We start from the raw sequence: 16,926 nt of genomic DNA, 5'->3' as shown, positions 1-16,926 counted from the left end.
AGGCTTTGTTATAGACTGGCCACATTGAACCTGAATAGCTGTTTCCCATTCTTCCTTCACATGCTCCTCAGCTAAAGTTCATGTTTCTCAGAATATGTTGTGATTAGTCCTTCTCTTTCTTTTTTATTGAAGCATCTTTAATTTCTCAAGTCTCATATCTTTGCAGTTACATTCCCCTAGAACATATTTCTGGTTTTTCTTCTCCTTGATGGTTTTTATTTCCTTTATTATGCTGGATTTCTGCTGTGTGCTGAACCTATTGACTCTGATCCATACTATCTTAAACTGTTCATGTGTGTCTTGAGAATTAAGTACTTACTATGTGCTAGGTGCTTTTCATATATGGACTCATTTAGTTCTTGAATGCTAGACATTATCCTTATTTTACAGATCAGAAAATCATCTAAGTTAAATAACTTTATATAAAGTAATGTATTTCGCTAATCCATGGTTGAACTCAGTTCTGACTGACTCTACAAAGCATTGTTCCTAAATCTGACTGTATTTCCTACCACTGAGCACATAATAGGCAAGGTAATTAAATTCTGATGCTGTTTTAGCTAATAATAGACTGATTTTATACATACGAAAAAATATTTATGGGTGAAAATTCAGCCTTTGTCAATAATTAAAATGGTGGGGAAGCCATGCTAATTACTATAATAGACTAAAGGAGAAATGGAACAGGGAGAGGGGTCATGTTGATGCATTAAACTAGAATTAGTGATCATCAGTGATTCGGACCCCTGCTCGTGGGGTCCTCATCATTATGGATGAAATGAGACATTCACACAGATTACCGAATCTGGTGGAGGAACAGGGACTGCATGGCTTTTCTCTCAAGGGGAGTAAAAGCCTCAACCCTTGCTTCAATGAGCTTTTATTGTTTTAACTGGGCACATTACAAGAAGGTCCTCATTAACTGCACAGACTCCCTTGAGGTGGTTACCCTATACAGAAAACAAAGGAGCCAGTGCTGCTAATCATATCACAGAAGAGGAATATTTGCAAATGAAAAGGCAAAAGTAATTGAACCGGTTATACTCATCCTTGGAAGGTTTAGCATGGATTTTAGGAAGTTGCTTTATAGTAAATGTCCTCAATTCAGGGTGAGTTTTAGCAAAAACCAAGACTCATAGTGGCCTAGGTACATTGCAGGCCTGATTCCCTACAGGAGAACCTATCCGTGGGCGTGGGTCCTGGGTCCTGTGCATCTCCCAGTGGGTGCTGGGCCTATGCCACACAGAACAGTCTACTACAATCACATTTGCATTTCTAGATGTTTCTCACTTGTTTCTTTGTAGTATTTTGCACAGTTTATTTCTGATTTCTAAAAGTAGAGATTTAAAGGTTATACTCTAACTTCTAAAATACCTTGAGCATGATTTGGTGATGAACCCAATCATTTTATGATACCTTTTCTCCCTACCCCTTTAACATCTACTTTTTTTGAGATATGATTTATATACAATGTACCCATTGCACAGTTTGATGAGTTTTGATAGCTGTATTACCACCACTCCAATATATAGAACATTTTTATTACGCCTGAAAGTTGCCTGGTATTCCTTTGTAGCTTAGTCTTACCCCACTACTGATCTGTTTTCAGTCTTTCTTGATTAGTTTTGCTTGCTGCATAAGTATGTGTGATTAGAATTATACAGTATGCTGTTCTTTGATGTTTTGTTTTATTTTTACTGTGGTACATTATACCTTACCTAAATTGTAAATCCTGACATCTACCTAGGTTTTACCTTCCTTCAGCATTAAAACCACATGACTTTCTGAATGTTTACACTCTTCACAAGTTTATAAATGTATTACTGTGCTGATTACCCAGACTTATACCTTCTTTGAGCCATATCTTAGTAAATGTTTTCTCTTACAGTGCTTTCTGTTCTTAGTGCAAGGTTAGTGTAGATTACTTCAGGATATTTCGGCATCTTTAAAATCTAAGCTTTGTTATGAATTTAAGTAATCTAGTCAGTTGAGATAAGGCTTAGACGATAAGAATGTCAGACAGTATCTTAAAGACAAAATGTAATAGCTATAAAGGTGATAGAACTCTTTAAGTCATGAGTTCTCTATAAAAGATTTTAGTGTAATCTGCTTATCTTGCAAAATAGCAACAGATATTTTATCTGTTGTCAAGCATTTGGTTGACTTCAGAATTTTGGTGGTAGATTTCAAGGTAACTATAGTATGGTTATTAATATCCATGTTACCAACTTGATGTTTGAGCTCGTCTCTATTAATAGTTTTAAAATTATATAAATAAATTTTCATTTAATGGGGATGTTGACTTATGTGCAAGAGTTTAGAACCAGTTACATTTGTAAAGTAATGGATGGATATACATGTAAAACCTAAGCAGGTGTTTTGATTGAGTTCCTGCCCACAGATGTGTTATAATAAATAATTTTTACTTTTTATTATTATTTTGTATTAGTCCCCACTGAGGACATGCTCATTTATTTTGGAGAGAGGGGATGGGAGGGAGGGAGAGGGACAGAAACATTGATGTGATAGAGAAACATCAATTGGTTGCCTCTCATACCCACCCTGACTGGGGACCGAACCTGCAACCTAGGCATGTGCCCTGACTGGAAGTCCAACCCTCTACTCCGTGGTTTGTGGTATGATGCTCCAACCAACTGAGCCACCCTGGCCAGGTCATGATAATTAATTTTTAGTTATGTTTGAGTTTTAAATTTTTATACTAGCCTTCCAAACTCTACTTTAAGAGATGACTTTCCTTTCTCTTTTCCCTTCAGAGTCTTCACAGCCTGTTGGCTCACTTGGGCATGATGCTGACTTGAGACAGCAGCAGCAGGATACCTCTAACTCTGGCGTTTCTGACATCCATAGGCTGTTTAATTGGCTATCAGAAACATTAGCAAATGCACGCCATTCTGATGCATCCCTGACAGACACAGTCAACAAAGCCTTAGGATTGAGCACTGATGGTGCCTATGAAGAGCTGAGGCAAAAGCATGATGAATATGACTTAAATTCTAACCCAGATAAGAAAGAATATGAGCAACCTACTTGCAAAAGAATTGAAAATGCACATTTTAAGGGTACTCAGAGCCCACTGCCAGAAGTTGACAAGTCATCTATAAAGTATCATGTTGCTGTTTCTACCAGTGAAGTAGGCACTGATCATAAATTACATTTGAAAGAAGTAAGCATATATCTTTTGATTATATTGTTTGCTTTTGTGAATGTGTGAAAGAGAAAAATGTGCTTCAGTGACTTACTTTTCTCCTTTTTAAAAAGAAATAAAATATACATTTCAATAAAAATGTCCAGGACAGTATTTCTAAGTTACTCCTTTTTACAAAGATAAGTACAGAGTAGTTGTTCTCCTTTTTGTTTATAGGTTTATGTATAGTGTAAGCTTTACCTGTTGTGATAAAGTTAAGGCTACAGTCTGTTTTTCAGAAGTGGCTTATTGGGAGTTAATTCCACAGCATTTCATAATAAAGTTGAATTCTCAAACTATTGGCTTTCTGTTAGAAGTACGTACCATAACCTATAGGTGAAGCAGATAAAGTCACTAAAGTCAGTGCACTAGTTTTACAAACAAGGTTAGGTACTTTGTATTTTTCAAATAGGAATGGAAAATGAGTGGCCTTTAGGATTACCACTGAAGTGACACTCAGTCTTGCTTGACAGAGCATCCAGTTTATGTGTTTAGAGTACTGATGTCTATCTGAGAAGCAGCCTTATCTTCCCCCAGGAAGTGGCTGCATAATTGAGAAACAATACCAGGAGGGCACCATATTCCTAAGGCTTATTTCTAATTTACTCTTTCATTTATTTTCTCCTCCCTGCCTTTGAATAAAAGTCATATGCATGTCTCTAGGCTTTGTCCAGATAGTTTTCAGATATTTTAGGGGGAGGATGATGTCATGAGGCTCACTTAGGGAGGTGTGTAAAGTAGGCACGGAGGAAACTAACCTATATTGTTAACATTTCCTAACATATTTAGTACTCTAAATTGAGTTGATGGGGGCATAGGCCACACGCAGCCCCCTGCCTATGTTTGTAACTAAAGTTTTTTTTTGGAACACAGCCATGCCCATTTGTATTGCCTATGGCTGCTTTTGCACTACAGTGGCAGAGTTGAGTATCTGAGTATATGGCCTGCAAAACCTAAAATACTTGGAGCTTTACCAGAAAAGTTTACCAGCCTCTGCTCTAAAATCAACATCAAATTATGTTTTGAAGGAAAATAGCATGTTATAATTTGAAGCTAGAGTATTATCACTTTACCATGTTGATTTGACAAATTTTCTATGTTTTTGCTGTAGAAAAAAATAGTTATTTTTGACATTAAAATTGAAAAGAAAGCTATTGAATATGTCCTCTAATTTTTAGGACCCAAATTTAATTAGCATGAATAATTTTGAAGATTGCAGTTTGTGTCCCACTATTCCCATTGAACATGGATTCCATAAACAATCTAAGTCAAATGATGTTGAAGAGACTGAAATACATTGGAAATTGATTCCAATTACAGGTAAGAACAAGTGTATTGTACTGGGAATTAGGTTTGCTTGGTTTTATTTAGGGAACAGTTTCCTGAAGGGTTTCAACTTTTCTAGATTTCGCTCTTGGGTCACTAGAGGTGCTTCATCTTACTTGGCTCTGACATGTTCAGTGTCTTATTTTGAGCAATACAATGTTCATCATAGAGTGTTGCTGTTCTTGGTCAGCATCAGCAAATATATGCAAAAAACCCTATTAAAAGTAGGGATTTAAAACATACTTATTCACCATATGGAGTTTAGCATGCAGACTTCCAGATGAAAATTGCTGGCAGAAATAGTTTTTAATGAGGTGAGATAGTTACAGAGATGAAATGATGATCTTGGATAGACAATGCTATGTACTTCAATTATAAGCTTCTCTATAGCTGTTTTCTAAGAAGTGGTCATTTTGAGGTTCATCTATTTGAAAGAAATTTGATTTCTTAATGTTGGATAGAGAAATTAGATCATTGTGGAGGATGTCCTGAAATGGTCAAATGCAAATATCCTAGAAAGCTTATTGAACCATGGGATAAGAATAGATAGCAAATGTTGAAAGATCATTTTGAAGTATTCTGATTTCTTTGTGCAGACACACAAAAACATATACCTGTACATTTACATACTCTTAATATTCTAAGTTCTTACTCATCTTTTTAGCTAAGCATTTTGGAAATATTTCCAGGGCACATCTTTTCCATTCCTAGACCTTTATTTAACCTTTAAAAAGAAAAGAAAAACAGATTTTTCCTAAAAAAAATAATAATAGACTGACTTGCCACCTAGAAGCTACTGAAACCTCCAAGGACTCTGAGAGGATTTGCTAAAACTTTTATGAATCTCCGTGGACTTCATTCAGCACCATTCTCTACGTAGTACCTTACCAGAGAGGGCAAGAGGCATAAATGTGATGGTAGAGAGGCAACTGGTTCTCACTTAGGAGCTGGAGGTGTCACTTTGAGCGGGAGAAAATGAATAAGGAAGTAATTGGTTTATGATGATTATCCTAACCATTCCTCATTTGGACACATTTATAGTTGGTGTTCAGAACCATTTGAAGGCACAATATCTCGGTGTTTGATATTCTGTCATCACCTGAATAAAAAGGGAAGCAAATTCCCATATCTGAATGACCCCTCAGGATTATTTTAGGCAAAAGAAGGAATTCTTGGGTTTGTTAGCATTTTGCGTTGTCTCAAAGGTGCTAAATGTGTATCACCAATACCTGAAGAGTCTCTGTAAATCTAACGGGTGCTTTCTGTCAGGAGGGAATGCAAGAAGCCCAGAAGACCAGCTAAGGAACCATGGTGAGAAACAAACACCAGGTGAGAAGGCTCACTTTGCTTTTCTTCCCACTGTGCCCTTATTCAGAATTGCTACTTGGTGTTTCTAGGCTTTCATCAATAGGGTGTCAGTTTAAGTTTTGTTAATTACAGAAGGTTTGGATGATATCATATTTGTATTATATTATTGATTTGTATCAAAATTCTTGTATTAAGAATGTGTTCAAAGAAGCCATTAGATACTGATAGAGATCACATTTTCTTCACTGTATATCTGATGATGACTTGGGAAGACCAGAGTGTTTTTCTTAATCCATTTCTGTATGATATTCTGTGAGAAGCAGTCTTCAAATTTCTCTTAAATTTATGCTAATGGCATCTCTTCGGTTAAGCATCTGTTTAAGTATTTTGTTTATTTTCTAATTGGATTTATTGATTGGTGAAAAATCTTTATATTCTGGATACAAGCCTTTGTGAAATATATGTATTGTGAATATTTTGTCCCAGTCTGTAACTTATCTTTTCATTTTCTTAACAATGTTCTTCAAAGTAGCTGAAGATTTTAATAAAGTCCAATTTATCTTTAAAAACAATTTTCTTTTAAACACTTGGAGGTGAGGCCGTTTATCTTTTAGGTGCATTATTCCTAATCTTGAATATTTTTACCCAGTTCTTCTTCTAACAAAGATTAGGAAACTCTTGAATTCCAGAAACATTACAGATAGTAATGATTAGCTAGTTGCAGTGTGTGCCTAAAAGAGTCTTTTGTCTGAGCTCAGTCAGTTCAATATTCCTGCATGATCATAGCCATTTTTTGCTTGCTTAGTTTGGTGGTGGGTCTTTTTTATTTGTTTCCATTTTGTTGATTTTACTCTTTCAGAAATCTTAAGTGGTGTTACTTTTTTTTTTAGTTTGGAAGGAAAGCTAAATGGCTTTTGAATTTTAGTAGGTCTTTATGGCTATTTTGTTTTTTTGGGGGGGGGGGGGATTCAAAAGACTTAAAAGATTTTCTCGAAGAAAGAAAGCTATTATGTCTCCTAGGAAAACTTGACAACAAATACATGACAGGGAAAAGTACACAAATTTTAGTATACAGCTCAATGAATTTTTACATGTTTGCAGTTATGTGACATCACCCAGATCAACACGTAGAACACTTCTAGCATGCAAGATTTTCTTCTGCATTTTCCTAGTTGGTGCTCTCTCTGCTCCTCATAGTAACCACTAAATCTGATTTCTTCTTTCACGATACATTAGTTTTACGTGTCCTGGAATTTAGGATAAATGGAACCTAACATGTCCTCTTGTTTTTGGATCTTCATGTTATGTCTGGGATTCACCTGTGTTTTGTGTCAGTAAATTCTTTCTCAGTAGGAGAAATCAATAATTCTTTCTCATTAGGAGGAGCAGGTATCTTATTTATGCTTCAAAATGCTCCCTCAGCATTGGCGTACCATCTGAATATTTTGTGACTGAAAGTATAAATATCTGAATGATGCTGCCTTGAGTGAACTCACTGCTACCTTGTCACTTAAAAGTCAAAGTACTGCAGTCCTTGAATGACAGTAGAAAACATGCATTATTATGGATATTGGCATGTGTTCCTTTAAATCATTTATTGGTGAAAACATTTTTAAAATAAAGTCAGTATTAAAATTATGCGGAAGAAATTTGTGCAAAATAAAATTAGGTGATCGTTTGCATTTTAAAATGGATTTAGTTTGGGTTTTTTAGTATAAGGAATTCCCCAGGTGGATTTAAGTTATATTTCATCTTTTAAAATTCCCTTTATCCATAGCTCTTCAGAAATAACTTTATTGATATCAAGTATAGCTGTAAATTTTGGGAGCAAGAAGTTTTAAAATTATAGGTGGTCCTCTTCTCAACCCATTTGCTTTACGAGATAAAATAAATTTTTTTTAACTTAAATCAGACATTTGACATGGTACATAATTCAAGAAGTACAAAAATACTTCAAAAAGTAAGTCTTCTAGTAGCCCAAATATTTTATATATGCTAAACTTTATATTGAAATTTAAACCATACATAGTAAAAGGACAGCAAACTCACAATTAACAACCACACCTAAAGCAAAACCAAAAGAAACTAAGCAAACAACTAGAACAGGAACAGAACCACAGAAATGGAGATCACATAGAGGGTTAGCAACAGGGGAGTGGGAGGAGGGGGGGGGAAGGTACAGAGAATAAGTGGCATAGATTGTAGGTTGAAAACAGATAGGGGGAGGGTAAGAATAGTATGGGAAATGTAGAAGCTAAAGAACTCACAAGTATGACACATGGACATGACTAAAGGGGGGGATGTGGATGGGAGAGGGTGTACAGGGTGGAGGGGAGTGAAGGGGGAAATGGGACAACTGTAATAGCATAACCAATAAAATATATTAAAAAAAGAAAATTAAAAAAAATTTAAGAAGGATATTCAGTATTCCTGAGTTATTTCATAGAACTTGATTTTCTGATTTATCAGTTCATACCGTTGTAATTCTTAACACGGTATTGGCTATTTTGCTCCTCTTCTTCCACCTACAGACCTGCTGTGGTCTTCTAAACCTTCTGACTGGTGCCTTTGCAGTAGTTAATCGTTACAATAGTTCATGGTAACCACTGGGGTTGGTAGAGAAATGTTACAAGCTGACTGCTGCTGAGGCTGTTTAAACCTTTAGAAATGTGTGAATGTGGGGAAAATCAAAACTGAATTTTGTGCGAAGAGGGCATTCTGTTACACCTGGGTGAACAGGGAATTCACTACATGTTTAAAGTACTGTAGTTTTGAAAACTAGTACCTGGACTTTCTGACTTAGAGGTATCATTTCATATATTAGAATAGCAGTTTGTTAAAATTAGTAGCTTTTTTAAAGGATAAAATTGTATAATATATCAATCTCTAGGCAAAGATCACAATTTTTTTATTTCCTAATATTAAATGGTTGTTAAAACACATTTCCTCCTTGTCTTATAAAAAAGGGTTTAGGGTACCTGTTTTGAAATATAATTTCAAAAATGTATTATTTGAATATAGGATTTGTGGGCAGAGAGGGAATATGATCTTATGGGTTGAGTTAGTTGTCAGTAGTCAAAAGTTAAATAGTTCTGTTAGTACTAGCTAGCTGAATGGCCTCTTTATCTCGAATGGGTTCTTAGCTATTATGTTTTCTCTTGGAATTATTTTGAAACAAAATAAAACTACCTAGGAAAGCCCTATTAAAAATGTTACTTATTGCAGCTTTGAAATATGTTTTTTCCTATATTACTGAGTTTTTCCTTGATAAATTGAAATCCCTAACATTTGTAGGAAATCCACTAAGCAACCTCATAAAACCAAAAACATATAAAATTATCCTTACATTGTGAATGCAACTCTTAGCAGTTATTCCCACATCGTTTCAGTTTGGAATTGTTTTGATTGCCTTACGCGTAAATTTTCACGTTAAAACTATATCACTGTAGTAGACATTACTTGGCAAAGCACATAGGGGTTGAGTAAGCTGTTGCAGCTGACCATTCTGATTAAAACATGTCTATTGAAGTCAGACAGAGGAGGGCAGGGGAGCAGAAATAAGCAAAGTACTTAATTTGTATTGATCCATATTGGCCCTGTTCAGACCATTATTTGAGATTTTTATTCTACATAGCATAATTAGTTGTAAATATAGGCTTGACCTGACATTTTTTCTCACTTATAAGTTTATTTTTTCAAATTTTATGCTTTTAATTACTCTTATAATAATACACTCTTCCTATATAGGTATGAAATCACCAGAAGAACAGCTGGTGTATCTGCCACCGCACGAGGCCTTTCCTAACGACCCCCGGGTAATAAGTAGACAGAGAACTTCTGATTACCAGTTTCCATCCTCTCCATTTACAGACACACTAAAGGGCACCACTGAGGATGGCGTGTTGACAGGTCAGGTGGTGAAGGTGGAGGAGCAGTGTGTGCCAGCAGCAGAGCCGCCTGCAGTGAGTGAAACCACAGAGAGGACAGTGTTAGGAGAATACAATCTCTTTTCTAGGAAGATAGAAGAGATTTTGAAGCAAAAGAATGTTTCATATGTCAGTAGAATTTCTACACCTATCTTTTCAACACAAAAGAAAATGAAACGACTTTCTGAGTTCATATATTCTAAGACTCCTAAAGCTAGTGTACAGGAGTTTGTAGATGGCTTGCATGAGAAACTAAATACTATCATTATCAAAGCATCAACAAAGGGTGGGAATTTGCCACCAGTTGGTCTTAATGGTTCTGGTACTAAGATAGCATTGAATCCTCTAGGAAGACATGTCATACCAGTTTCCTCAAGTGACTTTAACAATAAACACCTCCTTGAACCACTTTGTGGTGATACTTTGAAAGACATCAACTCTAATGGTCAGCATTCTTCAACTTTGGGTTTAACTGAAGTAGAAGTGATCCAGCCACACCATGCCATGGAGATAATGGTGACTTCTGATCATACTGTACCTGATCATACTGCCCAGGAACCAGAAGAAAAAGAAGCAGCAAAATCACCCAGTGATGTAAACATTTCTGCCCAACCAGCTCTTTCAAATTTTATAAGCAAGTTAGAACCTGAAGTATTTAACAGTTTAGTTAAAATCATGAAAGATGTCCAGAAAAATACTGTGAAATTTTATATTCATGAAGAAGAAGAGAGCGTGCTCTGTAAAGAAATAAAGGTAACTAAATGAAAAGGTAATAGTCATGCTGTATTAGTCATGTTGTATAAACTTGTCATATTGAGTCTGACCTCTATAAAAAGGAATATTCAAAATAGTTTCATAATGCAGAGTAGAATAAAAGGCTAAGTGTCCAATTAAATAAAAACTATGATGTAAGTATCTTAGAATTTAGAATCTTGTTTTATAGAGTTATTTTAAAAATCATTGCTACGTACTGCAAATACCTTTAAATTGTTGATTCAGAGATTTTAAATGTTTTGTATTTGGGTTTTTAATGAAGGGAAGGGAAAGATACAGAGGGGTGAAGGAAGTTGTCAGTGTTTACCTCACGGGGTTTATCAGTCAACTAGAAAAATGAAACTGTCCAGGGATAACCTAATGATAATATATTTCGGTTTTTCTTGATACCTGCTCATATCAGGTTCACCCCAAAACTCGAATTATTTTCTGGAGGGCAAGCCCCTTGTAGTACAGGCTTCCCAAGCTAGGTGAGTGTTTGAGGAATCCATCTGTATCAGTGTACCGGCTGGTGGTGTTGTAAGAGGCTGTGTTGTGCTTTAGTGAATTATTTTTGAAGACTCTTAATGCTTTTGCTCATTTCATGATGGATGATTTACAAGCACACCTGCCCACACCACGCTGAGTGTTCAGCAATTTTTTGACCAAAAAAAAACTGGCATGATCCCCATGCTCCACCCTCCCTATTCACCTGCTGTCACCCTGAGTGACTTTTCTTTGTTTCCCTGGATGAAAACAGTCATCGAAGGGAAATGTTTTGCTGATGTGGAAGAGGTGAAACAAAAAATGGCAGGAGAACTAAAAAACATCAAGGTTGACAATTTCAAGGACTTGTTTTGAATGGTAGAAAAAACATCCTGATAGGTGTATTGCATCAGATGGAGAATACTTTGAAGGTGACTGAAGTTTAAACATGTAAGGATTTATTTTTAAGAGTAAATACACATTTTTTATAAATAAATTCTGTTTTGTTTGGGGTGCTCCCTTGTATTGATCAAAAAATACTATGATCCTGAAAGACTCCCCAATCCTGAAAGATTTTCCACTGCAAGGTATATAGTTTTTTCTACTGAAGCTACAGAGTAGATGAGTGTTTTCTAGTTTTAAAAAATGCATGTATATAGTGTTAGATATCTATAACATTTGTGTATACAGGGTTAGATGCCTATAACATTTGTAATAATAGGTATATAAATTATAATACTATATCCAAACTATTCTATGGTTTTAATATTAACCAATTAGTATTCACTGAGCTACTGGATTTTATTTCTTAAGGGGAATACCTTAGATTTTAAAATAAATGCCCAATCCCATTTCTGGAATTTACTTACCATGATGAGGTTCTGATTGTTTTTTAAGTGGAAGCATAAGAAACTATAAAAAGTTGGCCTGTTATCCCAGAGTGGCCTAGAAACTCCATGTTACTGATATGTCCTGAGCCTTTGTCAATTTGGGGATTTCACATTGATGTCAGCATGTTTCATGTGGTGTACCCATGAGAACAGAAAAGCATGGAAATGAAGGAGGCATAGTGCTCAGTCTGTCTTTTAATCCCTTGTGGTTTCTCAGGAAGAGTGAAACCAGACTTACTAGGAATTCCTTGGTTACATTTTGCCTTGTATGATTGAATGTAGATTTCTATATTTTTTTCCACCCTCAACATGTGCTCAGGCATTGCACTCTTTGGGGCATAGCTGCATGTTGTTGTGGGGCTAGATGAGAAAATAGGATGGGCACAGGCCCCAGTATGCTCAGCATTATTCCTCCTCCTTCCACCACATTTTAAAACTAATTGTAACAGGAAATACATTTACTTATGAATGGTGCTTTTAATTCATTTTGACATGGAATAAATTATATTTCTGTTGTTTAGGGGAAGAAGGCTCTGTGTTTTACAAATCTGATAGGAATATTGGAACTTCAATTCTTTTAATCAATATTCATTGGAAAATTTCCAGAAAAAATGTTACAAAGAATAAAAACTTTATGAATATAATTTTAAACTTCTCAAGTATTTCTGGAGTCGAGTTGATCTGTTATTGTATGAGTTAAACTGATCTAAAATGAACTCTGATTTAAAGCTTCTTAACATAAAAAGACCAAAAATTACAAGCAAGCCTGACAGACAGTAATTTATCTATTCATTACCTGACTGTAAGCTTGTAAGCTACTCTTAGGTCTTCCCACAAGCTTTACAGGTTAGGTCAAAATCAAACAGCGCAGTGTATGCTGCTTTAGTTTGGGGGTACACAGAAACATCCTCTTGGGGTGTGACACTTACAGACAGCTCTTGACAGATCAGTAGACTGTGAGGCAAGCTGGGTTTAGATTTTTACGCTTATCTAACCAGCTGTGCCAACCTTGAGAAAATTAATTCTGCACCTGTGTCTGTGAAATGAGGAATGTAACCTCCAGGATCCTATAGTTTGCTTCAGAGTTCAGTATTCCACCAGCAAGCAAAGAAAACTCTGCTTGGACGATACAACCTTGTGTCCTTTGAAAGAGTACCATGTCATCAGTATGGAGGAAGGTATTAGATGGAAGAGTATTTTGCTTGAAGGTGTAACTTGACAAATGTGGTTAATTGTAGTCTGTGAATACCATTGTACATATTGAAGCTCCTTATGAATGATTTGGGGGCTGTTGTGAATTAAATGAACCACAGTATTTGGGAAACTGGGTTGTAATTCTAAAGGAATATACCAGTAACATTGCTGCAAATAACCAGGGGCCTGGCCTGCTTTGAAAGAAAAGGAAATGGGGATGAGGAAATGGTTAATGATTGGGCTGAGCTCTGGGTTTCCCAGAATAAGCAGTGGAGCAGGGTTAAGAATTGAGACCAATCCATTGTTCTTGTGCTTCTTTCTTTTATCCTACACTGGAATTTACTTGGCTTTGATTGCATAGCATTTTGTAACATTGACTGTGACTAAGCTCTGAGCTTTAGATTCAGTAAGAAGAAAAGCAGATTTGACCCTGGGTTCCCTAAATCTAGCTTAAGCTTATGTTTATCAGTTTATCTTGAATTTTAGTATTAAATGAATTTTTTGTAAAAATGCTTTTTAATGTTGATATACTTTTTTTCAACAGGAATATCTTATCAAGTTAGGCAATACAGAATGTCATCCAGAACAGTTTTTGGAAAGAAGATCAAAATTAGATAAACTATTAATTATTATTCAAAATGAAGACATTGCAGGTTTCATTCACAAGGTAGACTATTAAGTCAAATTTACTATTAATTTTGGTTATAAAAACAGCCTTACTATAAAATCTGTATTTCAGACTGAAGTGTTTTTTTTTTTTAAATATCCTCATAAGCCTTCAAGAAGATAAAATTTCAGGGTTTGGACATTTAGAGCTTGAGACCTAAATGACCCTTTGTGAATTAGCTGGTGAGAATCAAGTTTGTACCCGTGCAAAATTTTAAATGGAGGCATATCACAGACCTTCCATATCAGTCAAATAGTCAAGACTAAGAATATTGACTTCTTGAATGCCAGTGGGTCTGCTGACCTTCTTTATATTGTTGTCATCTTATACAAAGTCCCAGGTAAAACCTGTTTTCACCCCCTTTGCCAAATTGGTCCTGCTTTTCCTTGAATTTGGAGGTACCCCATCATTGAGTTTTACGAGCCTATCTCAAATCCTACTGCCCTTTGAAGCCTTTCCTGACTGTTCAGTACATAGGCCTTTCCTGACTGTTCAGTACATAGGTTTTTGCCATCATCTGAATTCTGACTACTCACAGGGCCAGACAGGTTAGTATTTTTCATTCTGTGTTTTCAGCTTTATTGTGCCTTTTCCTTAGTGCTCTGTTCCTGGTAGGTACCCATTACATAAGTGTCAGTTTATATATTTGGAAATAATGTTGGGAATATTATTTAGTGCTTGGCTTTCCAGAGGCAACATACTAATATAGGTTAGCCATAGTGTATTTTGTTAGACTTTCTGTACAGATTACTTCACATTTGAGTCAGTTCATTCCTTTGTCTGTCCTTACTTCTGTTTATATTTTGGTATTTACACAGGTACCTGGTTTGGTGACTTTAAAGAAGCTCCCCTGCGTTAGTTTTGCTGGTGTTGATAGTCTGGATGATGTTAAAAATCATACGTACAATGAACTATTCGTGTCTGGAGGTTTTATTGTGTCTGATGAATCTATTTTAAATCCAGAAGTTATCACAGTTGGTAAGATTTATGCATTCTTTCGAGCATGTAACTTCTCTCTGTTTTAGGTTTTCCTCAGTGATAACTCACTCATGCTTTTTAATGTATTGTCTGTTCAGCTAATCACAGATACTACATTTCTATCATTTTCTTGAGCTTTTTACCACAAATTTCCCATTCTTAGTCTTTACAAATAATTGCCTCTAAATTTGGTGTAAAGCAAGGCTTTCTACTCCCACTGCACTTGGATCACTTCTGGTTTATTATCATCAACATAATTTTTATAATGTATAGCTATAATGTTCTTAGACCTAAAAGAGAATATATAGATGTCTCCTTTAGAGGAAAAAAGAGAAAGAAAAGTACATAGGAATGTAGGTGTTCCTACACAATATCACCATACACTTCTTCCATAATTAAATTTGGGTGATTGCTGTTTATTGAATTTAAAGTTAAGTTAATTATCTTTAACAGAGAACCTTAAAAATTTTTTGACATTCCTCGAAGAACTTAGTACTCCAGAAGGAAAATGGCAATGGAAAGTCCACTGTAAATTCCAGAAAAAGCTAAAGGAACTGGGCAGGTAAGATTTCAAAAATAACTATAATGGTTGTTGATGTAACATTTTTTTGTATGTATTCACAAAGTTTCTGCATTTCTCTGTTTATAGATTATGGATGCTGTTCAGTTTTCACATATGTCCTTAGCCAGTCATAAGGGAGTGTGATACTGAATTATTGTAGCCTGTTTGCAAGTGATAGTGTTTTTAGGTAGAAGTCTGCTTAAGTTCTAGTTATGTATATAAATAAAATTGGTTTTACCTTTGCTACTCAAGCATTTTGAATAATAATAAAATGGAATAATCAACATTATATTTTTACTGAACTGTATATGTCAACTAGATCAGGCTCTCTCCCGTTTGATGGCTACCTTAGGCAGCTAATTTAGTAACATCACACAAGGATTAATCTCAACATGATTAGGGGATTTGTGGTTATTAGGACATTCATTTATGTAAATAGGTGATTTTTAACATGCCTGAAGTCACTTTTCAAAGTGTGAACCTTGGAGCATCAATTACTTTGAGAGGCTCCACAAATAATTATGTAATCAGATGAGTTTGGGATACTGTATTGTACTACTAGAGAGTCCATACATTGTATTCACACATTTAAGGATCTGAGAAACTCTATAGTTAAGAATTCTGTAGTTAAGCATTTCCTAAACTTAGACCACAAACGATTTTTTTCTAATACCTATTGACATTCTGTGGCACACACTAATTCAGGCTTAAATAATTTTAAAGCATTTAATTTTTAGTAGTAATTCACTTTTTTAAAAACTTGTTTTAGCTTCAAATCTTATCTTTATATAACAGATAACACTACTGAGGCCTAAAGTTTTAACTTGTACAGTTATTACCATGTTCTTGACAATAGTAATTTCTACCACTTGTTGCCTTGAGCCTGGAGATGTAGAAATAGCTGAGAGCTATGTATTATTTGAAGGGAAGGATTTATTATTTTTTGTCTATTTATGTATATTTCATTAAAGTTCTAAATTGGGGAAGCTAAAGAGAACTGTAATTTGTTACTTCGAAAGTAAACGACTGGGTTGAGATTTTAGTTACACTAAATAGCTGGTCCTCAAACTTTGCACCCAGAGAAAGCCCCTGGAGTTACTGGTGGGTTGCACAATCACTGCTATCCCTTTCTCCTAAGAAGCACCCCCACAGCAGGCAGTGGGCTAAGCAGTGCAGTTATCATTAGTTGCCCCAAGTTAGAAACCATGGTTTTAAAGCAAAAACTTCCACAATAAATTTTAGAAATGTAGATCTAGATACTGAACTACGTAATTTTACAGATTGAATGCTAAAGCCCTAAGTCTGCTGACACTTCTGAATGTCTATCAGAAGAAACATCTGGTTGAAATTTTGTCATACCACAATTGTGATTCGCAAACTCGAAATGCTCCAGAATTTGACTGTCTTATCAGACTTCAGGCTCAGAACATACAGCAACGACACATAGTCTTTTTAACAGGTAAGCAATGGTGTGAAGTTTTCTACTATGAATATAGGAATGTGGACAAAAGGATTTTGTGGGGCTGTAATGGGTATTGGCTGTTAAGCTATGATTCTGAAAAGGTTGCAGTGTTTTGTGAGAGCTGGGGGCAGGCATTATCATTTGTCTATGTACCTTTTCGGGTATTTTA

The 16,926-nt window shown here is 35.5% G+C and overlaps 1 protein-coding gene across 6 annotated transcripts in view; it reads left to right on the top strand.

Annotated features, from left to right (window-relative positions):
• TASOR (transcription activation suppressor) overlaps positions 1–16,926 on the top strand; it is a 55,144-nt gene that overhangs the window by 34,697 nt on the left and 3,521 nt on the right. For 3 of the 6 annotated variants that reach the window (XM_028517828.2, XM_028517829.2, XM_028517825.2), the window contains exons 15-22: positions 2,775–3,184; positions 4,384–4,525; positions 5,801–5,860; positions 9,587–10,518; positions 13,633–13,755; positions 14,574–14,733; positions 15,187–15,295; positions 16,576–16,754. In XM_028517828.2, coding sequence (XP_028373629.1) covers positions 2,775–3,184; positions 4,384–4,525; positions 5,801–5,860; positions 9,587–10,518; positions 13,633–13,755; positions 14,574–14,733; positions 15,187–15,295; positions 16,576–16,754 — 2,115 coding nt within the window. The remainder of the gene's footprint in view (positions 1–2,774; positions 3,185–4,383; positions 4,526–5,800; positions 5,861–9,586; positions 10,519–13,632; positions 13,756–14,573; positions 14,734–15,186; positions 15,296–16,575; positions 16,755–16,926) is intronic. The other 3 variants (XM_028517831.2, XM_028517826.2, XM_036030929.1) reach the window with 1 other exon arrangement.

This window comes from Phyllostomus discolor, chromosome 7 (genome assembly GCF_004126475.2).
Source record: "Phyllostomus discolor isolate MPI-MPIP mPhyDis1 chromosome 7, mPhyDis1.pri.v3, whole genome shotgun sequence".
In the NCBI taxonomy this organism is placed as follows: Eukaryota; Metazoa; Chordata; class Mammalia; order Chiroptera; family Phyllostomidae; genus Phyllostomus; species Phyllostomus discolor.
This window is presented reverse-complemented; position numbering and strand designations above follow the sequence as displayed.